Source organism: Morchella importuna, assembly GCF_003444635.1.
Source record: "Morchella importuna strain M04M26 chromosome Unknown Morimp01GS054, whole genome shotgun sequence".
NCBI lineage: Eukaryota > Fungi > Ascomycota > Pezizomycetes > Pezizales > Morchellaceae > Morchella > Morchella importuna.
Genome location: NW_025763451.1, coordinates 145,440 through 170,588, shown reverse-complemented (window position 1 = coordinate 170,588; position 25,149 = coordinate 145,440). Strand labels below are relative to the sequence as shown.

The 25,149-nt window shown below is 48.8% G+C and overlaps 5 protein-coding genes across 5 annotated transcripts; 2 read left to right on the top strand and 3 right to left on the bottom strand.

Annotated features, from left to right (window-relative positions):
• Positions 1 to 869: 869 nt before the first annotated feature.
• Positions 870 to 3,876, top strand: LAJ45_11015 (uncharacterized protein; the record flags this gene model as incomplete). Its single annotated transcript, XM_046120528.1, has 4 exons — positions 870 to 1,265; positions 1,334 to 1,819; positions 1,872 to 3,769; positions 3,825 to 3,876. The coding sequence occupies 4 exons, from the start codon at positions 870 to 872 to the stop codon at positions 3,874 to 3,876; spliced, it is 2,832 nt and encodes a 943-aa protein (XP_045966299.1).
• Positions 3,877 to 4,863: 987 nt separating this feature from the next.
• LAJ45_11014 (uncharacterized protein) lies at positions 4,864 to 5,310 on the bottom strand (the record flags this gene model as incomplete). Its single annotated transcript, XM_046120527.1, has 3 exons — positions 4,864 to 5,016; positions 5,074 to 5,124; positions 5,272 to 5,310. 3 exons carry the CDS (start codon positions 5,308 to 5,310, stop codon positions 4,864 to 4,866), a joined length of 243 nt encoding a protein of 80 aa, XP_045966298.1.
• Positions 5,311 to 8,774: 3,464 nt separating this feature from the next.
• LAJ45_11013 (uncharacterized protein) lies at positions 8,775 to 14,220 on the bottom strand (the record flags this gene model as incomplete). Its single annotated transcript, XM_046120526.1, has 7 exons — positions 8,775 to 10,165; positions 10,261 to 10,495; positions 10,550 to 12,135; positions 12,202 to 12,430; positions 12,496 to 13,470; positions 13,631 to 13,733; positions 14,009 to 14,220. The coding sequence occupies 7 exons, from the start codon at positions 14,218 to 14,220 to the stop codon at positions 8,775 to 8,777; spliced, it is 4,731 nt and encodes a 1,576-aa protein (XP_045966297.1).
• Positions 14,221 to 20,413: 6,193 nt separating this feature from the next.
• On the bottom strand, positions 20,414 to 21,741 carry LAJ45_11012 (uncharacterized protein; the record flags this gene model as incomplete). Its single annotated transcript, XM_046120525.1, has 5 exons — positions 20,414 to 20,941; positions 20,991 to 21,425; positions 21,477 to 21,530; positions 21,622 to 21,629; positions 21,702 to 21,741. The coding sequence occupies 5 exons, from the start codon at positions 21,739 to 21,741 to the stop codon at positions 20,414 to 20,416; spliced, it is 1,065 nt and encodes a 354-aa protein (XP_045966296.1).
• Positions 21,742 to 22,731: 990 nt separating this feature from the next.
• Positions 22,732 to 24,878, top strand: LAJ45_11011 (uncharacterized protein; the record flags this gene model as incomplete). The annotated part of the gene is made up of 3 exons (XM_046120524.1): positions 22,732 to 23,038; positions 23,506 to 23,783; positions 23,859 to 24,878. 3 exons carry the CDS (start codon positions 22,732 to 22,734, stop codon positions 24,876 to 24,878), a joined length of 1,605 nt encoding a protein of 534 aa, XP_045966295.1.
• Between the last annotated feature and the right edge of the window lie 271 nt (positions 24,879 to 25,149).

Genomic DNA, 25,149 nt, shown 5'->3' with positions numbered 1-25,149 from the left:
TTTCTCTTTTGGTTTCATACTAGACTTGACTTTAATGGTTCATTCTCAGGAGAGCTCTCAGCGCACGGCCCACTAACCCAAACATTTAATTACGCATTCCCTAGTCTGACACGGTACCAGATTAAACGTTAAATTTTCTTCCTGTTTTCTAGATCTAAAAATACTCAAAAATGCATCTGACCTGCTTATCTTATCGGATCTCCGCGTGTAGCGTCGCCCCGCTCGGAATATTCCTTTGATTAAGGGGTGTTACCTTGGCTGATCAATTCTCCATAGAACGAATGTGCAGGAGCAAGATGTCTTAACTGTATCCCAAAGATCACTAATCGAGCACATAGCCAGCAAACTCACTTCAACATCCCAGGTTCTTGAGTCAATTTACAGAGTCTGGTAGAATTATTGCGAAAGTGGGTTTCCGTGACCCGATAGTCCCATTGGCTCTTGAAACGACCTTTGCTGTGAGCACGGACCAAGAAATCCACTCCTTTAGCGCTGACTTTCGCATTAATTCTACCAGACTCTGTATGGCAGTCTGCCAAACACATCAATGGTTACAAGGAGTCCCCAAACTGGCCAAATCTTTGATGACGGATTGGCTATAGGATGCACGTGTCGATTACGACGCTTTTTCTAGATTTTTTCAACACGTAAGGTACACGTATAAGTAGGAAGTAGTATGGACAAGTTTGAGGCTCCACCTCCTTGGCAACTCCTTTTCTTGATAACAACTCATCAGAAAATCTCAATTCCCATTAAAACATTCTGCAGCAACCGATTTACCAGAATAAAGAACTTCTTGGTTTATTTGCGCAGAATATTACATGCCTAGGCATTACTTATACTGTTGAAACCGACGACACAAAGTCGCAATGAGTTTTCTTGCGAGTCTTCCATCCCCTGGTTTACCCTTTCGGTCTCCCGGCCTACCGCCAATTGGATTCAACGCTGCCAAGGCATATGCCAATGGTTCAGGATCCCCAGCATCTGCTGTACTACTTCTGGGACTCAATTTTTTGTGCTCAGTATGGAAAATTGACCAGCACTCGCTATTCGCGTCAGCACTAACATGGGGGATAATATGGGGTGTCTGTACAAGGGTTAAGGCTAGGCGGTATTCGGGAACCGAAACGGGACGTCGAAAAGCATATAGTATTAGTGGTGGGGGCGGATGGTCTGGTGGAGGAATTCCAATAATGTTGGCGGGGAGTATACTACTTGCAGGTATCTGCGAAAGCGCTAGCGGTGTTGAGAGTCCTTGGTTGAAGGTTTGTGAAATGTCTTTCGTTAGTAATGTGCGCTCGAGGTGCTGATTAAGGATCCATAAAAATTAAAGGCAGGTATTCCTTCAGCGGCATATTTCATACGATCTTCCTGGAAAATTGATAATGCCAACGGATTACCGCTCCGCGGGATGAGAAGGGTTATGGTGCTAGTCATGATGGCTTCAGCAGTAGCTTTACAACCGGCATTTGTGAGCAGTTCTGTATTGGCACTTGGTGTTTGTAGCGCTGTATTTTCAGCCTTAGCATTGGTATTACTGGAGCGAAGTCTGGTAGAATTGTCAGATGTTTCTGGGGTGCCCAATTCGAACTCTACAGGGAGCTTTGGCCCCTGGAGAAACTGTGCATTGATTGGGAAGGATTTGGGGATGTATTTGTCCCTTGGGTTTTTGGGGGCAAGTCTCACGCTCGAACGGTTTCCCTTGAGAATCTTGGGGCACATGGGCGTATATTTTGAAGAAGGTGTAATCTTATTGGCATTGAAGCTGGTTGTTATATCTGCGCTGGGCGCCGCTCAATGGGCTCTTACACTGTTTGTGGTGAGTACTGCTATTCTTCATCTGATCTGGGATGAAATCACTAATTTATCAGGTGATGAGATACTCCGCTGTCAGTGTAGGGTTTCTAGAATTAACTACGACGCTCCTGATGGGAATATTTTCGGTATTCTCGGGGATAAGGCTTCTCGGCACGGTTGGTGCTTTCGTCGGGATGTCTGGCTACTTCACTGCAAAACCTGGCACCGAGCGTGCAGCTATCCTCTCGCAGCTATTCCGCACACGTTCAGCGCAACTTGTGACGACCCTTGTATTTGTTCTCACTGCTCTGGTGATGTGGGGGTTTGCGTACTTTAGCCAAAACATTGGAATGTTTCCGAAAACACCCAGTGCATCGGTGCATGTGCATGTACTTAACTCCGGGCATCCAATTCCAAAGCTTATCCAAGATGCTGAGGCACGCTACAAGCAAATGCAAGAAAGCCAATCAAACTCGCTTTCAGAGGCCGTCATGGAGTATCGGCGACGCTATAATATGAATCCTCCACCAGGCTTTGATAAGTGGTACGAATATGCGAAGAACAGAGACTCCATCATAATAGATAACTACGACACCATATATCACTCGCTCAAACCTTTCTGGGGGCTTCCACCACAAGAAATTAGGAAACGCGCTAGGGAAGCTATAGGTTTCAACGACCCCATCGGACTCCATGATAATAAGCTTCTGCATGCATCTATCCGAAATGGTGCTATCAACGTTGGCGGACAGGGCCCAGATTGGCAAAAAGAGGCAACTCAGCTCATGATAGAGAAGTTTGTCACTTTCTTACCAGATATGGAACTTGGCTTCAATATACACGATGAGCCGCGAATTGTTGTTCCGAGCGACATGTTGACCCAGTACCTCGACCGCGCAGACACCGTGTTGTCCAGAATCAAGAGCTCCGATCCTCTCAGCGATGATTTCACACCATTACCAGCCGAGGAGCGCGGATCGGTACCGGACTTTCCTCGAACTCTGTTCAATGTTTTTGCCCATCAACCCACTTGGAATGGAGCTCAAATGTCCTGCCCAGCTGATTCACCTGCCAAATCGATTGATATTGACGTCAAAGACGACATTGATCGATTTTCAGTCCAGCCACTTGGGTTCATTACCAACACAACAGAAGCGTCAGATATCTGCCTATCCCCTAGTCTTCAGAGTCGCCATGGTTTCTTCGACCGTCCCAACGCATTTAACGTCGCGCATCAACTTATTCCTGTCTTTTCTCAAAGCAAGCCCTCCTCTTTTAATGACATCTTGTACCCATCTCCCTGGTATTGGGCCGGTAGGGTTGAATACGACGACGCAAAAGACATAGATTGGGACCAAAAACATTCAAATCTCTACTGGAGAGGTTCTACCACCGGTGGATTCTCCCGCAATGGGGGTTGGAAGCGTCAACATCGCCAACATACCGTCACAGTTATAAATAAGAATGAAACCGCCAAAATCTTGGTCCAAGAACATCACGGTGTGTCAGGTGATTGGAGCGTCCGCGAAGTGAAACGAGAGAGCTTGGCAGGCCTATTTGACGTCCGCTTCTCCCATGTGGGCCAATGCGATGCGAAGGACTGCGACGATCAGCGTGAGTTCTTTGACATCGCGCCCAAGGCCGATCAAGACGATGCATGGCAATGGAAATATCTCCTTGATATGGATGGCAACGCTTTCTCAGGACGATATTACGCATTCCTTGAAAGCAACAGTGCCGTATTCAAACAGGCGATATTCCGTGAGTGGCACGAAGAGTGGATTGTGCCCTGGGTGCATTACGTTCCTGTTTCGATGGATCTCGAGGAGATTGCAGAGATGATGAGGTACTTTGAGATGGAGCAGGAAGGAAAACGAGCCATTCAAAAGATTGCGCAGGAGGGCAGGAAGTGGGCAAAGGCGGTGTTAAGGAAAGAAGATTTTGAAGTTTGGTTCTTCAGGCTGTTGTTAGAGTAAGTCGGGCTAGCTCCATCCTTGAAAAATCAGCGGCTAACAAATGGTATCCAGATATGGAAGAGTCATAGATGACAACCGGGAGACGATTGGGTTTCTAGGCTAAAAAGTGTAAACGTCAAAGGAGGTATAGACAAGGGAGAATGGTTAATGACAACTTTTCTTTTGGATCATGATTATATTACTTACCTGGGAGGGGTTTAAAGGATTATACCTACAAAGCGCTTTTAGAAAAAGAGTAGAAGACTGGGAGAAGGGGGCGTTCATTTTGCATAGGTGTCAACGGTCTTAGCTGGCAGTCTTATAGCACCTACTCAGTAATATCTAACTATAATGTATCGTCGTTTTTCTTTTGGATGTATCAAAGCTCCGGGAGGATCTCGAGCCCGGCGGTGTTTTTACCCCCTTTAATGCATTAGGTCCTATACACAAATGCATCTAGTTGAGTTCCCTCGGGCCTATTTTTGATCTTTATCATGATACCAGATGTATAGAAACTGTTTATTCTCTTGAGCAAAGAGAAAACCTCCGAGATCAAGGATTTGGGTTTCTCTGGGGGAAACCCCTTTAAACAAAGACTCGTTCGTCGCCAAAGTGCACGATTGGAGCATGCTCCAGTCTCGTAGAGACAATACGGAGGGCAGCCACTTGGTAGTAAATGAAAGGAATCTTGGAATGTAGCTCAATAAACATGAATTTATATTAATCACACCAACTACACTTGAATGACATTTGATGCCAGGTGGATGGGGGCGCGGCGGCGTGGGACGGGCCAGGGAGTTTTATTGCGGGCCCTTTATGGTTGTACTTGGCTTCATAGCCCGCAGGAACCCCCACGGCGCAGCGGAAAAGTCCAGGCCTAGGGTGTAGTTCAATTGCTGAAATGCCTGACCTACACAATCATGACCGGTCACTCGCTCGGTTGACTTGCCCAGCATTTCCTGTGGGCTAGCCTAGGACTTTTTTTTTCATTAATTACATGCAGGCTAGCCTAGGACCTTCACCGTGCTAGTATGATTTTTCGGAGGTCTTCCCCGAAAAGCTCCGGCCGGAGGAAGGGAGAGAGCTTAATCTCCTGAAAGATGATCCGGCTTTAGGGGAAATATCGATATCTAAGGGAAAGCTTGACGAAATCCGCACTAAGTGTCTCTAATCGACCCCTCATCGCCCTGGTCGCTGCATGAGGAGTAGATGAATCTGTGAAATCGAGGAGTCTTAGATATCTATAGCTCTTGAGATGAACGGGCTATATCGTACTCAATTAGACCTCCTTGGATTTATAGACATTCAAGGAAGGTCCTACTGTCTGAGTAGCTAGCCCACCGCCTTGTGTCTCTGATTGGAAGTAGTGTGCCTGTTCGAAGTCAATATCTGGCCCCCCCATCCGGTCCTCGGATGGGAGAGATTGAAGGTACGTACCTGGAAATTTACCTCTATCAGTACTTAGAGCTGTTATGTAGGCATACTAATAAGCCTCTGAGGAAGTCCGGGTGAGGGATACTTGCTCTAGTTTGGTTCTTCCGTTCATCCGACTCTCCATTCCGGGAAGATGTTAAGCTGTTGTGAGAATTACAAAAGTATCGTACGGTAGCTTCTTTTCTCCGGGAGGGAATGAGGGAGTGGAAAGAACCTGTAAGATATGGGCACCGGCATATCGATTCGATACAAGGCTAGGACAACGGTGTACCCGACCCTTAAATAGGTTCTTCTGTTGTAGTGGTATGGAAGAGGTGGTTGCTTGCATCGGGATAGAGAATCTCTGTAGCTGGCCATTGTCTCTATGAAAAATCTGGCCGAACTGTGGAGAAACATGCGGCGTACATGTAGTTGACAACGTGTCAGTTGTAGAGAGTGGTGGATCACCAACTATCACTCATGTAGTCCACTTCACGCTAAACAAACACGGCTAGCTACCGAGCCCATATAACAGAAATTTAGCTTTCCTCAGGTAGCTCTACATGTAGATCTATGTCCTCTGAGTATTAGAATACAGTCATTTTGATTACACGACAAGAGCGATACTGCAAGATGCCTTAGGGCCGATAAACTTTCCATCCTTTTCGGAAGTAAAATTTACTGCCTCTCACTTTGGGCTTGGCCGTCGAATGGGATATCATCTCATATATATCCAGGGCTAGAAAGTTATTTTATTGACTCAGAAAACTCCGCAAATCTTTCTGACAGCGATAAATGTCCAAGTTCTGGTAACTGACATGTACTTTGTATCCATGATCCAAAGACACCTTAGCACATTTGCACCACCCCCTAAACCAACCTAATTAGCTAACTCAATTCGTGAGTGCCTAGAGTTATTACTCAGTTTTACAATCAGCGAAAAGCCAGATCTTGGTATTCTTCCCCATCTATATAAAACAATATTCTCCCACCACTTCTCTTTTCCTCCTTACACTGCGTTGATCTTCAGGTAACTCGACTGAAATTTATTTTCCTTTTGGGAGCAGTTATCATTATGCTTTTGCCCTACCCCTAAAATTAGGGTTAGGATTGTAATTAGAACAATTTTCGATTGGTTTTTTCAATAGGTTTTTTCAATTAATTGATTCCCTCTCGTTCTCTCTTATACCCCTCTTTTTTGTGCGCCCCTCCTTAAATACATGTACGCATGCTAACTTTACTTCAATGTAGCATGATTGTAACCCATGATTATGTAGTATTCCGTACGTATATAGACGCCGACATTCTAATGACCCTATCCAGTCCGCCCAACCTCTTCGCCGTAGCGCTAGCCTTTTACGAACCTAACGCGACGGACATGTTTTTATTTGTTCTTGGTTCTATGCGCCACGTTCTAGAGGACATCTATTATAAACCAGATGTCATGCTCCGGTCACTGCTTAGGTTATGATTATCGGGACATTAAATTCTCTTTACTTAAGGTCATGTCAACGAACTCGAATACCTCCATTCCGAGTCCCCGCGACGTTACCCCCAGCGCGCCGGGTGGAAAGCAGTGAGAGACTTGACTGCCGAGCTTTGACAGTCTTTTTTCAGCAAAAATATCTTTAATTGTTTATTACGACATAGGTAGGGTGCTCAGAGTGGCTGCGTTACTTTTTACCTCCGTTTTTTCGGCAACGTACATGACAGCGAACACTGGCTGTGCAGTTCTTAGGTCATGTTATATCACTCGTACAAACGTCCGTTACATAATTGTGGTGTGGTTTTTTTTTTTTTTTGTTTAATTCATTAATTGCATGCAAATTGTGGTGTGGTTAGTTGGCTTTTGCGGTTTCAAACTACGACGAGAATATCTAATTCCGGCCTTATATATAGCAAGTGTTATTTCTTGTGTAGTAGTGATTTAGCTTCGACCAGCTAACGCACCACATCTGTGGTTTCGTATTCGGCATCTATACCAGACCATCAAGACGCAATATATTATTTTATACGGAAAAAGTCTAAAATTACACAGTTTTCGGTAGGCGTGCTCTACAATAACACATGAACGCAAGATGACACAGTTCGGTATAATCCAAAACGAATACATCAATTAGTATAAGTACGTATTGGCTAAACAATAATAATATCGAAGGATCAGGGTTCAAGTTCAATCTTCATCTTGGCACACTGCCAAGCTAGCTCAAGTATCACTTCGGGCACAGCATCAACTATGGGCGGGTGGTCTAGTGGATAGACTGCTCGTCAGGTGAGACACCGAGAGTACCCAGGATACAACCAATCACACATAAGGTCCTGGGTTCAAACCAGGGGTGGGGGTAGCAGTCGTAAATGTCTAAATAAGTCGCTGTAGTACCTTTTGTAGATTTATAGAACGCTTTGATATTTTTTTCTTCTCTTTTTTTACTTGTAGTGACAGCGAACTGTGTCTTTTTGCATCATGTGTTATTTCGGAGCACGTATACCGAAAACTGTGTCATTTTAGGCCTTTCCGTATCTTATATAGGATACCCAGTCCCACGAAGGATCAGTGCTACAAACAAGCAGCATTGATCAGAGTCAATGTTTACTAATTATACCCAAAGTGCAGGCTTAAGGACGACATCTCATGTGCAACAATTGATAACTTTAACCAACCCCACCCAAAAGCCCCATAGATACATGTAGCTAGATCTGCTGTTACTCGTACCACGAACCAGAAACCATGTTGATGGAGGTCACTGTCTCTAATTATACTCAAAGTACAAACACTGTAAAATTAGTGGTACCTAGCTAATTCAACCAACCAGAAAAAAGCAAAACCCATTCTATTCAAAGTTCTATCCATAAACATAACTAAAGTTCCACAAGACAATCACCCACGCGACAAACTAGCAGCCATGATGAGAGTCATTACATGTATTTACTAATTATACACAAAGTGTAAAAAACATTTCACGTGCAAATGGTAGAATTGATGGTTAAGACCAACTAAGCCAATCAATTGAAATGACTAGAATTCTATGTAAAAACGTCCAAGGTCTTACGAACCAGTCAAGTCATTATTTCCTTATTTATACTCAAGATGTAAGGCAAGGTTTTCACGTGAAACAAATGACAGGCAAATTTTATCTTTTCGTGGGCAGTTGAACTGCTTAAATTCGATCACATTCTCTTTATTAACAAGAAAGAAATAGTGATGCTAGTACTACTAATACTCCTATAGAGGGCTACTTCGGTTGAAAGATAATCCGAATGAAGACTAATCCGAATGAAATAAAAAGATTAGAGGGCTAAGAAAAAGAGAAAAAAGAGAACAACGCCTTATGACCAGTGTAGTAAGAAGAATGAATACAAATACAAATGCCGAGTTCCCAAATAAGACCCCTAAACCAAATGAAGAAAAAAGAAAAGAGATATACCTGAAGTAATATTTACTTCTTGAAAACCGTGGCCACATGTCCTCACCCAACTTTTGGTGTCCGCCAAGAGAGTCGAAAAAAAAAACCCCCCCATCAAAAAAAAAGAAATATAAACCCGAATTGAAACCTATCCAGTAAGAAAAGATAAAAGAAGAAAAAAAATGTAACATTAATGTGTATGTGGTTAAACCCTCAGTTCAAACCCATTCGCCATAGCCCAATTCCTACCACCCAAATCGATGCTGCTAAAAGACGGATCGTTATCCCACTCCACTTCCTGCAACAAATCGTCTACCATATTGGCCCCGTCCCCAAAGTGGTTCCAATCCTCAAAACTTCCACCCATGCCTTCAATAACTCCCTCAAAACCTTCAGGACCAGACGACCCCGGGGTGTATGCGGGGGTAACAATGGCAGGGTTCATAGTTGACAGATATAAAACCCCCTCCCGGACACCGCCAAAGCACTGCCCTACCACATCCGGAGACATAGAAGAGCTCTCCCATGGATTGGTGCTTGGGGGAGTAGGAAGTTGTTCGTTTGCATTCCCTTCCTTTAGCTGAGATTTAGAATTCGGGGTAGGTTTTCCGCCCGGCGTCTTGGCGTTAGACAATTGTGGTGTCTTGAGTGCAGCTGGAGACCTTGCAGGAGCAGGAGTGAGCCCGGAACCTCTATTAATGGGCGTTGTGCTAAGAAGCGGTGTTGATCCGGGCTTGATCTGCGGCGTTGAAGCAGCTTTCGTCGGCATATCATCCTTCATGATCTCATCAGGTCTTCCTTTGGGCTTTCCATCGCTATCGAGACATAAAGCTTCCCGGGCCGAACTCAAAAGGTAACCTAGTGGGTTCTCTATCTTATGCTTGTTCCTTCTCTCTTCCTCCACTAATCTTTGCCTTTCCCTTTCATGCCACTTCTGGTGCTCCTCCAGCTCTTCCTTTGTTTCGAATTCCTTCACACCACTACCGCAATTCACCAGGGGACATTTGTGAAGCAACTTCGGGGCCTCTTTCACCTTTATGGCCTCTGGCTCAACCTCCCGCTGTCTCTTCTTTCGGATAGGAAGCTTCAGATCTTCAGGACCAAACTTTCCTGGAATCATTGTCGGCGGGCTTCCGTCTGGTGACATTGATCCTAGTGGATTGGCTTGCCCGGTTATTTGTTGGGTTTTCTGCGATTGAATAGATCGCGATCTTTCTAGCGCTAACTTTTGGGTGTGTTGCTCAAGATTGCTAGCACTAAGGGGGTTTGGCGGGGACTGGGGGTTAGGAACCTGAAGCTGTGCCCGGCCCTGCATTTGTGGCTGAGGATGAGCTGGCTGCTGCTGTTGCTGCTGGGCCTGCTGCTGGGCCTGCTGCTGGGCCTGCTGCTGGGCCTGCTGTTGCTGCCTTTGCTGCTGCTGCTGAGCCTGCTGCTGCCTTTGCTGCTGCTGCAACTGTTGCTGTTGCTGTAACTGCTGCTGTTGTTGGAGTTGTTGAAGCTGCAGTTGCTGAGCGTGTTGCTGGGCCTGCTGTTGGGCCTGTTGTTGGGCCTGCTGTTGGGCCTGCTGTTGAGCTTGCTGTTGAGCTTGCTGGCTTGCTGTTGAGCTTGCTGTTGAGCTTGCTGTTGAGCTTGCTGTTGTTGTTGGGCCTGTTGAGCCAGCTGGGCCTGTTGCTGTTGAGGAGTAGATATACGAGGTCCAGGTCCGGTAAGCGTCAAATTAGGAATAGGAATAGTAAATCTATGTGCCTCGATTTGAAGATCCTTTGCCTTTTTCTCGTCCCTGCTCACCAATTGTGCCATGTTCTGTTTCACGAAACCAAAACACTTAGCCAAAGACGCCCTCGCTTCGGCCAGTTGTGCCATGTTGATGGTAAAAGCTTCTTTAGGCTCCCCGTTTTGTTGATATTGCGATGTAAGCAAGTTTTTCTAGGCGATATATTAGTTAAAAGAAGACACATGACCAAGATCAGCGGAAAATACCGTTTTTATCAGCGACCTCGTGTCAACAGCTTTTCCACCCAACAAAACAAACATCGGCAACAACTGCGTCATACGCTGTATCATGCTCTTTGTATTTACTTCACACAGCTGCTGGCGAAGGCGTTCCTTCTCCTCTTTCTGAAGTGCTAGTATCGGCCGGCCCTCGTGACTACCCCTTTCATCCATGAGCATTTTGGTAAGATTGGCGATCATAGTTTTCTGTTCCATAGCATGCTTCGCATCTAACTGCTGTTGATCAGGATTCTGTTTCACAGTGGGAGATTGCTGTGTTGACGAAGGGGCAGCGTTTGGTCTCTGTCCCTGTACTGCCGGGTTTGCAAACTGTGACTGCTGGGGAGACTGCTGGACTGTACGTGCAACAGGAAGTTGTTGGTTGGTCTGTTGCGGCGCCGGTCGTTGATCAAGAAGAACAACTTCTTCGCTCGTATCCCTTTCCCTTTTCAACTTCTTTGCAGCCGACGGCGAGTCAGAACCGGCTGATTGCATAGGTCGAGCAACAGCAGGCGGCTGTGGAGCAGGCGCCTGGGGAGCAGCATTCTGCTGCGCTGCCGCCGCCCTTTGTGCCATCATCCTACGTTCCTGATGTTGTCTGATGGCAAAAAGCTGTTGGCTTTGCTGAGGGTTAAGTTTTCCTTGCTGAGCTAATATTTGGAGTTGTTGAAATTGGGCCATCGTCATACCGGCAAGTGGGTGCTGGACAGGAGTTTGGCCCGCTGGATGTGGGGCAGAAGGCTTCTGCGCAACAGCTGGAACAGTGGGGGCGCCCTGGGATTGGGGAGGCTGAGATATAGGAAGCTGCTGCTGTTGCTGCTGCTGCTGCTGTTGTTGTTGTTGTTGCTGCTGCTGCTGCTGCTGCTGTTGTTGCTGCCGCATCTGTGCCTGGATGTGGGCTTGCATCTGAGCCTGTTGCGCCTGGATTTGCTGCTGCACGTGTTGTTTCTGCGCTTGTTGCTGCTGCTGCTGGAGCTGTTGCTGTTGGAGCTGCTGTTGCTGAAGTTGTTGAAGTTGGAACTGAGCGTGTTGAGCTTGCTGGGCTTGTTGAGCCTGCTGCTGCTGAGCCTGCTGTGGGACCTGCTGCTGGCCTGGCTGCTGCTGAGAAGCGCCTTGAGCCTGCTGCTGCTGTTGTTGTAATCTCTTTACCATCTGGGCTCTGACTATCATCTGGTAGTGCTGAGCTTGCTTCGTCCGTATAGACTCAATATAATGTGGAGGAGCATTGGCCAACGTGAGATAATTTTTGACTTGACCCCATGTTGTGTACTGTGCAGGGATTGAGTTACCTAGCTGTCCTAACATGGGTCTTGGAAACGGCTTAGTATCCATCAGAGCCACCCGCTCATCGGTCAAGACCATATCCGGATTGAGAACTGGTATGCCTGGGACCTTAGCCTGCGCATTTGCTGCAGGCGGAACACCAGTTGGCTGTTGAGCTGGCCCTTGCTGCGCAGGGTTTTGTGCCATTTGTTGCATCTGAGGCTGGGATCCTGGCATTTGTTGAGCAGGTTGGCCTGGTCGTGACATAGCACCGACCGGTGGCTGAAAGTTGGGCTGCTGGGCTTTTCCACCTTCTCGCTTGTTAAGATGTTCCTGATACCTCGCTTTAACAAGTGCAAGTGCTTCGGTGGATTTACCTTCGGGAATAGCTCCTGGACCAACCATGGTAGGCCGCTGCTGGTTCATAAGTGGCTGCATGGGAAACTGCTGTGGATGGCCTGGTTGCTGGGCGGCTGGGTTAGGTGTGCGCTGAAGGCCAGGCGCGTTACCCTGGTTTGGGGACGCACTAGGAGCCTTCGCTGCTTGTCCCACGCCCACACCAACGTTCTGGAGCGTTTGTCCCGGAGAACCTTGAAACTGCGCAGCCTTTTATGGAAAATTGTCAGTTTCTTCAAATTAACGTGCCATTAGGTGACCTGGAAGGAACACACCTGTAAGCGGGCATTTTGCAATGCAGCATTCCGTCTTAGTTGCTCTGCCTGTGCCTGCGCCTGCGCTTGTGTCTGCGGACTAGAATTCCTCATACCAGGACCAGCGGAAAACTGGGGATTGTTTTGTGAGACCGGGACAACTTCATCGCCGGTATCCGCCCTCTGCTTTGCGTCGGCCTGTTGGGCTTGGTAGCTCTCTGCGGTGGTGAGGAGGGATGGATTCCTCATCACTTGCGCTACCCCCCCAGGCATAAGATTGGCGGGCATTGGCCGGGCCTGTTGCCCTGCGGCACCTTGGGCCATCTGCTGTTGTTGTTGCTGCTGTTGCTGCTGTTGCTGCTGTCGATCCTGCAACATTTTCTGCCTATAGAGATTCATGGCCTGCTGCCTCAGAAAAGCCTGGGCCGGTTCCATATTCCACTTTGCGGCAAGCTCTCGGATGTCCGGATTCGGGTTTTGGTTCATATTTGATAACATGGCCGCACCCACTTTCTGGGCTATTGAGGCCATCAAATTACTTATTATGCGATTCTGGTCTGCCAGTTGAGGATTAATTGGGGGGCGCTGCTGCTGCTGTTGCTGCTGCTGCTGCAGCCCAAGCATCATGCCCTGTTGCTGCTGTTGCTGAGCTTGCTGCAACTGCAGCTGCTGCTGTTGTTGCACCTGTTGCTGCTGTTGAATCTGTTGCTGGATCTGTTGTTGCTGGGCCTGTTGCTGCTGAAGCTGCTGAAGCTGCTGCTGCTGCTGGAGGCTGTGGCCCTGCTGCTGCTGGTGAAGTTGCTGGGCTTGTTGGGCTTGCTGTTGCTGGGCCTGCTGCTGACGCTGCTGTAGGATCTGCTGCTGTTGCTGAATGGTCAACTGCTGTCCGTCTGGCATGCCCGGAATCTTTTGCAGAGGATTAAATGGCATCCCTGGCTGGTTGTTTCGCATCTTCAGTTCTTCGGCAGCCATCTGTCTCCGTCTCGATTCCCGGATCTGGAGAAGTTTTGATCGGCACTGTATTCGGTAGTCTTCCTACGAAAAAAAAGGGCAGAAGGAGTTAACAACCGAATCTGACGTCACTATTCTAAAATACGCCCTAAGACGCTTGGGGCGATGATAATCCCGTGAGGAAATAAGCTAGACGGAAGCGTACCTTATCTACTGCTTTATCATATGTTGCCTGTTCGAAGGTTGTTGCGATCTTTATAGCGTGTTCTTGCTCTACGTCGGTCCGTACCAGTCGTAATGACGAGGCGCTGTTTATGTCATGAACTTCTTAGCCCTCACGATCCAGGGAAAACGCAAGAAGAAGAAAGAGAACGAGGATATCCGGGGAGAACAGGTCACACCTCTCCCCCCTCCCTCCAAAGAAAGAGGCAAGAGAGTGCGCCCCCCCCCCCCCCCCCAAACCCCCCCCCCCAAAGCTCCCAAAAAGAAAAAAGAAAAGAAATAGAATGGAATTAATCAAAGGCGCAGCAAAGCGGAAGGGAGAGAAAAAAAAAGAAAGAGAAAGAGAAAAAAAAGTCTATACATTTGAAGGATAGTATTCGCACGCTCGTTAGGCGTCATCTCTTGCTGCCACCCCTGTGGGTTCCATTTCGACTTGAGCTCGTGTAGCACAATCTGCGAGAGCCTACTATTCTCCTGCCCTCCCGGCATTCCCCCTCCTGCTCCTCCGCCGCCCCCAGCTACTCCTCCGCCCATTCTTACGCCGCCAAATCCGCCGGCTCCTTGGCCGTTCATGTGTCGCGTAATGCTTTGTTGCTTCTCCTGCGATCGTCGCCGTTGTCGTCGTTGAACCGACTCAGCTTGTTACAGTGACACTGGAACTTTTTAGTTGTTACTCTTTGGTAATGATATGATATCGTTTTTCTTTTCTCCTCGCGCGCGTCAGAAAAAAATAGTTGTTTAGAAAATAAGGTTGTGAATAATGTTAAAGTGGGAAAACGTTTTGCTGATGGTTTGACTATAGTAGTAGTAGAAGTGACAAAACTCCCTGTAATCAGAGGCAAGCAGTCCAGCAGCAATGAGTGGTCAGTTAGCCCCCAAACACCCCCGTTCTCTTCACACTCAAGCAACTGCAATCCCCACAGAAGCAAACGAACATAAGCCGTTGTTGCGTGAATCCCTTCTCCGTCTTATTCCTTCCTGCGTTGCGTTTCCTTTTGTTCCCCCCAAGTACCCCGTGCTGCGAAAAGCGAATAGTATAGTTAATGGGGGTAGTAGGTGATGTGGGTGGATGGGAAGTTGCAATGCAAAAAAAGTCACCCTAGGTGCCCCGTCGTAGTCAAGTTATAACAGATGGTAGTAGGGAGGGGGGAGCGGTGGGTGGTTATATGGCTGACTGGCTGGGCTGGGCTGGCTGCTGCTGCTGCAGTTGTTTCGCCAGGTTCGAGGATCGGATCGGAGACTAGGGTTGTTGAGGAGGGAGGGTGGGGTGTGTGTGGTGGGTGTGGTGGACAGGTATCGCACAACAGCAGGTACAATTAGGTCACAGGCACTGATCGCTCTGCAGCAAAAAAACGAAGTCCTAAACTGCTTACCTACCCACTTAGGGATGTAGGTCTCGCGAATTCAATGAGAGAGAGGGGGGTCAGGACCGGAATAAACTGGACTGGCACTGGCAGAGGAGAAGAAAAGAAAACAAATGACACTGAGCCCCCGAGGCAATGATACCTATGGCACGTATGTGTATGTACCTACGTAGGGATTGACGGCAATGACACCCACAGCTTGAACAGAGGAAAAGATGAAGTAGAAGCTCTACGCTGCTGTTACTACACACACAAAGGAACGAGAGAAATGGGGGAAAGGCAAGGCAGAAAAGCGAGTGTGAGGTGGGTGAGTGTGAGGTAGTGGTGCCGGTATTAGAGAGTACCTCCCTTCTAGAGATAGAGAGACGCCAGATTGATTTTCGCGGGTAAAGGAGTGTACGTTCAAGTTGTTCACTTTTTCAACGGGAAGGGGATCCCAGAATGAAAGAAAAAAAAGAACAAGAGTCCAGGAGGAGGGAGGTCAGGTCAGCCAGGGAAGGGAAGGGGTGATCAAAAAAAAAAGCCATGACCACCAGTACGTCCTAAGCAGGCCTACAGGCTACAGTAAACTCTGGAGTCTCTACATACAGCATACATGCTCCTACTCCTCCTACTCCAGCTCCCACCTACACATACCTACTTACCTGAGCTACACACAGGTTTCAATCCTTTATTTCACTACTTCCCTGGCGGCCCTGGTCCGTCTATCTGTCTCGTAGACTGCTTGTCTGTGTCCGCCCATCTATCTGGTTGGGAATGCGGAGTGGATGGGGCAGCCACAAAATCCCTGGCCTGGCTATTTCGGTTTCGTCGGGGGGCAGAGGGCAGAGGGGGGTGGAGGTCGCCATCTTACTGGCCCATGTCCGTCTTCGGTAAGTGATCCAAATAACGTCTCCTAGTGACATCCTGGTCCGCTGCCAAACCTGATGCATCCACCAGGGCCCAAAAGATCCGTTAGCGCCACCACCCATCCGTAAGGCGCACTCGCACTCGCTCACTCACAAACTCAACCCCTAGTGCAAGTAGTGTTACAGCGAGCAGCGACTCGACTGTAGATGCTTTGCGGCTCCAACAACCAACTCGGTACAATCAATAGGCATACCGCCTGGGTGACCTTCCCTCCAGCTACCCTGACAGACAGACAGCTACGTAGGTAGTGGTGACCCTCTGGCTGATCATGACGGGGGAACAGAAATAAAAGAAAGGGAAAAAAAAAAGCAAGAAGAGCAAATAATAAAATAAAAATATCTGATTTGCTTCGCACCACTCAACCTTCTCTTCTCTCCCAATCAGGACTGCTAATAGCAGATCATTGTTTGGCACCCGCGCCGTAGAAAAGAGTAAACTGGCACGCGCATCGCGCACACTCCCCCTACCTTGGGGTAAAAGCCCTTTTTTCTTTTTTTTCCTTTTTTTTATCTTTTTTTTATCTTTTTTGGGGGGGGAACGCCAGTGCCAGTATTATGGTGGTGGTGGTCGTCTTGTCTCGTCTCGCCCTCCCCTACCTAACCTGCCAGCCAGATCCCATAGATCCTGTTGAGCACTGATCATCTTTGTGATTTGATTTTCTTTCCCTTCTTCGGGATATGGGGTAGGGGAGGGAAGGGAAGGGAAGGGAAGGGAAGGGAGGGAAGGGAAAGGTCCTAATAACGGCGGCGGCGGCGCGCGCGCGGTACGGTACGGTGGTTATGACCAGAAGAAATATCTCCGGGTTTGACATAAAACTGGTGATGGTTAGACAAGACAGACGGATGGCCAGGATGGGATGGTCATGGCACACACACACACAGACAGACGAGTAATCGATTGATCCGGTTGTTATTTCGACTCTTCTTTTCGAAAAAAAGAGCGCGCACAGGAAATGGAGTCAACCTAGATCCTGGAGAGAACTCTTTTCTGGAGGATTGAAGAGAGATCACTCATAGAGTAGGTTCTCTACTACCTATTGTAGTAGCAATCATAGACGCATTCCTCCTACGCCTTTGAGAACACACATTCACACATTCACTCACTCGCCCAAGGCACCCATCCCATCCCATTCCCAATTCTCGCCCATCCCATCCCATTCCCCCAGTCAGTCAGTTCGGTCAGTTCAGTCAGTCACCTCTGTAGAACTCCCTCCTCCTCTCCATAGCCAATATCCCCATCTCCCCACCAAAACCGGGCGCAACCAACCACCTCCGTCAGTCCCTCCAGTTCACTCACTCACTCACACTTCACTCACACTCACTTCTTGACCCAGACCTAACCAGGCATGGGTACATACCCGTCCGTAGAGTACATGTAGCTACAGTAGGCCAAACTGGGTTTGGGGGGGGCGTGGACTTGACACATCCGGCCCACCTACTCTACCACTCATCCACAAGGCACCCTCTCTTACTCTTGCGTAGGAATATAACTTACAGAAATAAAAACAAACCCTAACCCACTAATCAACGTGCGCTGCGCGGAAGAGGGAGTTGGTGATATTGGCTCCAGCAACCCGTCGTTTGTCACGCGATCGCACGGCGGGCGATACACGTATCGATGTGCAGTTACATAGCCAGAAAAAAATATGTGACTGACCCAAGTCTACCTATGCTGCCTAGCTACGCTGTCTACGCTACAGAGAGAGGGAGGAGATAGCACGTGCGGACCATTGACTCGTTCGCTGAGATGATTTGGGGGGTGAGAGGGAGAAAAAAAAAAGTGATGGACGGGCGAGGTCCATCGCAGCCAATTGTGAGAGCGCAAACCCGAAACGCGGTGATGTGGGTGCGTTATCGCCCCATGGCTTGTTGCGATGATATGACGGAGGAGGAGGAGGAGGAGGAGGGTGGAAGAGCGAACTGACTGAGCGGAGATTAGGGTGGGATGGGAACAAGGTAGCGGTTACTCATCCAGCGGTGCTCTTCTCTCTACTCAGGCAAGGATGGAAAGGAAGGGAACGCCTGCCAGCTGAGGGAATCATGGTCATGATTCGGAATAGGGTTTGAACCTTGGGTAAAATGTGGTGGTGGTGGATAGTGGGGGATTGATGATTGAGGTGCGTTGCCAGGATTGGGGGGATTGCATAAATAGATGCATAGATGAGATTAGATTAGATGGATTGCATCGTGGGATATCTGCATCGCGCATCCGCAGGATCTACGACGAGCTAGATCTATGCAGTTCGGATTCTTATATTCTCATGAGAGATAGATGGACAGGGGGCTACACTGCAATATTGGGGGGCCGGAATGCTCTAGGGTAGTGATGGGGATATATACGGGCAGCACCGTAAGTACAGTACCAGCAGCGTAGCTACATACATGATGTAGCTAGAGACTAAGCGCCCATCTAAATACTCTCTTCTCGTACGCAACACAGAACCAGCCAGCCCTGGTCATGAGTATCATCACCATCATCATCATCATCACTACCACCTCATATTCCCCATCCCATCCCAACTCTACACAGACACCCTACACAGACGCCCCCCACACGTCACACCCTCTGTCCAATATCCCACCGCACTCGTAGCAGCAAGCAGCACGTGCCCTCGCACCCTCACAGGGCATCACTCGGTCCACAGCCTTCTCTTCTCATCCCACCCCACCCCCTCTGCCCTACCACTACTGCTACTACCACCGCCTCACCCCCTTAGCGCGCAGTGGCACAGACAGCCTCCAACCCTCCCCCTCCCCCCTCCCCCGCTACGCTACCCGCGCGGAACACCCCGGCTAAACCATACACGTGCACGCCCTGCTTGGTTGGCGAAACGAAACCTTGCGCGCCGTTTGGGAGCGAAAGCTTATTTAGCCGGGTCTGTGTTTTTCACCGGTGGGTTGGCTGTGACGTGACTCTCGCTAGTTGTACCTATATACTGTACCTACTGTGTTCTGTGTAAATGGTAGAACAGAAGCGGAATACCCAAGAGAAGAGAAGCTCTGTAGAGGTATGTAGAGAAGAGTAAAAAAAAAAAACCTACGTGGAACCACTCCACCGCCGTGATAGCGGGCCCGCTTCAAGGCAAGGAAAGACAGCATGGCGCCGGATGAATTGGAAGAAACGAGCTGTCTGTTCCAGAGGCTTAATTCTGGACCAATACTAGTCTCTACCTCTCTCCCCGTCGAAAACAAAGGCTATGGTAGCTAATAGGGAGGCTTCAACCCGTAGAGTAGGGCCAGAGTAGAGTACTCTGGGGACCCTGTGCATGGAAGACTCCTCACTAGCTACAACTCCAATTCGCCGTTTCGAACCCCGACGGAAACAATAGAACTAGAGTACTCTAGATGCACAATATCGATGCATACTGCGCGCCATACATTGAAACCCCTTCTTCTCGCAAAAAGCAAAATTCCCGTGATGAGCAGGATACATGTAACTGCCCTCTGCGCTCCGCATGCAGCAGCGGCCATAGCGGTATTCTCTGACACTGGTTGGCCGCTGGTTTTTCACCATCGTTGATCCAACGTTTGAGAACCGCTGGTAGTGGTGGTGGTGGTGGTGCTAGAACAATGGATGGATGGTTGTAATGCGTAATTGGGGAGTGGTGAGGTGGAGAAGGGGGCAGACGCGCGAGTGATATGTTATGATCTACAACCCCCGTTTCCTTCCAACGCAGCCCACCCGCGCGCCTCCCCTCTTCGATCCGTAGCAAGAAAAAAATAAAGGAAGGGGAAAAAGGAAGGAAAAAGCAAACCTCCGACCACCACCACACCTTCCCGAACCAGTAATCACGCCCCATGCCCATCCATCCCATCCTCCGAGACAAACATGTTCCAAGACAGAGTCAGAGACACAATCCATACACTCCATAATCTAAACACACAAAAAAACAAAACAAAACAAAAGAATAGGTACATGTGTAGATAGGGAAATCTAGAATGTGTGCGTGAGTATAGGATGGTCTAGGCGTCAACGTCCCGGAGAATTCTCTTGAGCGAGGCTAGAGGGGTGCAGTGGCGCTCGGACATTGAGGAGGCAGTGGTGGTGGAGAAAAGAACGGGGGGGTCTAGAATTCTGAACCGGGGGTTTGGGTGCATGTTGGGCATGGGGTGGGAGATTGGGTTTTGGGGATAGGAGATTGGGGATCTTGACGAGTTAAGAGTGAATGGAGGGGTTTATCTTATTTTTAGATGTTTCTTAATCTCTGGGACGGATTGTGGGCTGTGAGTGTGAGGCATGGGCCGTCACTCGGCTGGTCTAGGTGTATGTATCATGCGTGGTCACTTATGGCGCTGGGAGCTGTAAAACAAGCCGTTCGGCCATGTTAAATTGGGCCCTTTGCAGGCTCATGTATAATCACTCGAAACCACAAGAACATGCGTGTAACCGGTTGTATTATATTTACTTTCGCTACAAGTACCTACTCAAAATCCAATAAACCCAGTTCTGACAACTCACTATTCGCTTGAGATGTTCAAACTATAAAGAAACATCTACTCCCAGGTATATCTTCCATCCGCCTGTGCCACGCTCGTCAAAATAACCGACCAAAATGCAGTCACATCACAGCTCCTCGGGATCTTCACAAGAGTCTCAACCAGCTCTCCCGGTGCTCCCAATTGCTCTCCACGAACCTCATTGACCTCCTGGTTTCTGGGCCTCTTGAGCGTCCTTCCGACTTGATCGTCGTCGTTGCACGATACATGCACACGAACTGTCTCAATATCCCACGAAATCTCGTCAGTAGGCAGGATTGCTGCAAGAGCGACTGGGTCATGTAGTGGTGGCCCGTCGGTAATACCAAACACTTCGACATAGGTCTTGGAGAAGAACGTGAGAAGATCGTGGAGCATCTGGCGGAGGTTTGATGGCTTCTTAGTCATGTCGCCGTCGGGGTATAGAAGGGCCTCGAGAATGTGTGGACCAGCGAGGACGGTGTGTGTCAGGTCGAGCGGTGCAAGTGTTATCCTCCCGGAAAGCAGAGGATTCGAGAATATCGATTGGGCGGATTCAGGATCACACTGGGAGTATGGTTAGAAGCTGTCGGATTAAGATAGGGCTGATACATACGTAAATGTTAAACTCAGCGCATTTCGTGATGTTACCCTTTGAGTCGCTACGCTCTCCAAAGGCACCTCCCATAATTGAAACCTCTTTGATATGCCCTACCGTCTCCGGGAACGTCGCGAAGCACAATGCAACATTCGTCAATGTTCCTGTCGCAACGATCACACAAGTGCCTTTTGGCGTCTTCATGATCGCATTGTACATCGCCAACACCGCATTCTCCGGCTGTACCTTGATATCCGCCGGGGGTTTTGGAAGGAGAGTTGTTCCGTCGATACCAGAGTCGCCATGAATATCCGGGGCGTGGACAGCAGGGCGCATAAAGGGTTTGCACGAGCCGGAGTAGACCGGAATATCGGTGCGGCCGATGGCGGTGAGGAGAGAAAGGGTGTTGATTGTTACCTTGGGGATGGAGGCATTCCCGTGAACGGTGGAGATCTGGTAGATTTAGCTACTGCGTTATAAAGAGTGGAATTGGGTATATTTTACCCCCAGGAGATCGAAGCTTGGGTGCTCTGCGGCGAGAATAATGGCAAACGCGTCCTGAATGGTTGATATATGAGTTTTTGTTTCTAATGGGACATTTTACGGCCAGCTAGGGAGTGAATTTGATTGAGATAAGGTGTATATTTACATCGTGACCTGGGGAGGGCAGTATTGTCAGATTATCTCGCAGCAACAAGCTTAAGAGATATGTGCATGGGGGGAACTAACCGGGATCGCAGTCTAGCCAAAGGGGAGTTCTCGTAGTCATGGCGAGAGGGCAATTGCAGAGACAGGTAAGTGTTCAGTATAGTAGAAGCAATTAATGGATGCAATTGTTTACAAGGTCACAGGGGAAGTTGAATTGGACTGAGTGGAGAGGGAAGTAAGATAAGCCAAGAGGGGAGAAGATGCCACGAAGCTGGATAAGGGCGAGTTTAAGTAGATACGGGGATCGATGTATGTAGCTTGGGCAACTCACTCACTCCCACTATCTCTAGATCTCAGCTATCTATTCTACAGTTTCCCCGCACCCAAAACGGTCCTAATCCTCTTCCCTTCCGGTGGGGTCATAATTCTGTGTGTATGGATGAGGTCGGACATGCGCCTATCAGGTTTGTTTCATCTGCAGAATCCCTGGACTCACTCGCTCACTCAGGCAGGGTCCTCTCAGCTTCAGCCCACCGTCTGCACTACTAGACGATCTTGGCCCCACGTGGCTCTGCCCATCACCGACACACACACGGCAGCAGCGACAGCAGCTGAAGGGTGCACGATGAGGAATGCTAGCTGATATGTAAGTAAGCTGGGCGTGTGATGGCGTCTATCGATCACAATTACACTAATTGCACTTCAATACTTAGCTGCGTCACACGTTTTGATCGTTGATACTGCATCCAAAAGTACCTATATATCCAGATAGTTGAAACAAAACACCACAGTAATGTTCGGGGGGAAAACATTCTACAATTGCTCTCTATATCAGAGCCCCAGGGCTTCAAAGCTCCCTTGTAGCACCGTACTACATACAGAACCTTCACATGTATATACATGTGCATCTCCTGCAGGTCCCTTGCCCAACGTTCCACGCCTCCCAAAGGCTGGGCTTTGCAATTATTTACAACCATCCGCCCCGCCCTTACTAATCCTTGCCCCCTTCCCTCACCGGCCCAGCAATTCGGATATCCGCCAGCGATCACGTAAAAGCCCTTCTCTCTCCGTAGCCCTTCTTTGCATCTGCACTACTTGCACTGCAAAAACAATGCTCGGTTACACCTACAAAGACCTCTCGCAAACCGAGAAGCACCACCGCCGCAACGCGCTCGACGCACTCGGCCACCACGTGGTGCTGTCGCAACTGGCGGTTGCGCTGTGCGCATATGTCTACAGGCGGCTCTTTTGCACGCGGCAGAAACGCGGTCAGAAAGGCTTCTTGAGGAGGCTGGAGTGGAGGCTCACGAGGCCATTGTCGTGGGAGGACCCGGAGTCAAGATCGGTGGGGGATTTTGTGGTATGCGTGGGATGGCTGGTGTGGATGCTGTGGTTGGTGCGTAGAGACGCGGGCGACGGTACGTATGCTGCTAGAGTGATAAACAATGATTCTGTTTTTTCTTTCTGGACTCGTACGAGGGGAGACCTGATATTTATTGGGCTTGTTTTTCTTTTCCTTCTACCAAATACGACTGGATTAAAAAAGAAACAATCCCGATACCTGGATAGTTGGTAGAGCGGAAGCTTCCGAAATGGGCATCGACGAGCCGAATTATTAGGCCCCCCAAATGGGCTAAGAGCTAGTTTCACTAGTTGGATGTAAGCCCAAATAGGCTTTCATACAGGCTGTATGCCAAAAATCTCTATCAGTAATTTCGAAAGATCATTTGGGATCTGATCTGATTAGACACCAATTTTACCCGGTAATCATATCAGATCCCAATTGATCTTTGGCTATTGATTGCTCATATCCAAACCTCTTTATTATCTAAAGCCTCGAACTATAATAATAATTATAAAACCCATAAGCTAACAAACCCAACAGACTACCTACACTTTACCAAGGCCTTTGGCATGGCCGCCTCTGCAAACTTCCCAGCCCTTATCCTCCTCTCCATGAAGAGGAGTCCGCTGCGGTACATATTCTCCGTCTCCTATGAGGGCAAAATCAATTATCTCCACCAAGGACTTGCAAAGATAATCTACATGCTCCTCTGTACGCATATGGCCCTGTATCTAAAGTTCTTCTGGGACACAAGCCGCATGAAGACGCGTCTACTCGAGTTTGACGTCATGTGTGGTGTTGTTGGGTTCGTTTCCATGGTAGGTCACGCATTGTCAATGATAGCTGGGTTGATCATACTGTCCATGATAGAATTTCTAATTAACTCTACGCAGACTGTTCTAAGTACACTGGCATACCCGTGGGCGCGAACCCACTACTATCGGGTCTTCCTCATCTCTCACATTGTTCTCTCGGCCGTCCTTCTCCCCCTATTCTACCTCCACGTCACCCATCTCCGCACTTACATCCTGATTACTGCATCTCTCCTTATCTATGACCGTGTCCACCGGTACATCGGAACCATCCCCGTTACCGCCACAATAACTCTCCCCACACCCTCCACCCTCCATATGACACTGACACTCCCCGCAACCTCCCGCCACGCCCCCACCCCCGTCTCCCATCTCATTCTATACATCCCCAGAATCACCACCCGCCTCGCCTCAAACCCGTTCACTGTCGCCTCCTCAGCTCCAACCTCCCTAACCATCATTTCCCGTGTCCGCAGTACCACCACAAAACACCTTGCCACCCTCGCCGCCGACAAGACGCTACAGCTGCCCGCGCACATCGACGCCTTCTACGGCGACAGCCCTTCCCTCGCCACGCTCGCGGATAACTTCGACCGTGTCGTTGTTATCGCAGGTGGAGTCGGCGGGGCATGGGCCGTACCGTGGGTGCGGCATCTGGCACGTGAGGGCGCGCTCGAGAGGTGTGTGTTTGTGTGGGCTGTAAGGAGCATCGGGGACGTACAGTGGGCAGTGGAAAGCGAAGGTACGCAGGGAAGGGTTGTGGCAGGTAAGGTGGAACTATTCGTGACGGGTGAAAGAGAGGGGGAGGGCGAAGAGGGCGAGGAAGGTGTTGAGATGAGGGATCGGTTGCTCGGAGGATGGGAGGGGAGGGAGGAGGTTATGACACAGGTTACGGCGTGGGGGATCTCGAGGGATAGGGTGTATTTTGAGAGGCCGGATGTGGATATGTTGATCGAAGATGCCGGGAAGGGTGGCAGGAGGAGTGTCGCGGTGTTGGCTTGTGGGCCGTGGGCGTTGGGGGCGAGGGTGAGGAGAGTAGTTGGGGAGAAGGTGCTGAGAGGAGATGCGGCCTGGGTACACGTCGAGGAATTTGCGAGGTAGGCCTTGATGGCTTGTTTGTTTGTTTGTTATTATAGAGTTTCATTTTTTACATTTTTTACATTTTTTCATTGGCTTCTTTTAGATAGTTGAATTAGTTAAAATAGTAAGTGGGTTTTAATAATCAATTTATATATCATTCGCTTGCACATGAACCATTGTCCTTAATTGTAGTTGGGTGTTTTTCGCTTTGAGTGCAGTTACAAATAATGACTTGGGCCATGGTCGCTGGTTTGGTGTGCGAGCGATAATGGATCGTTCGTGAGGGGTTATG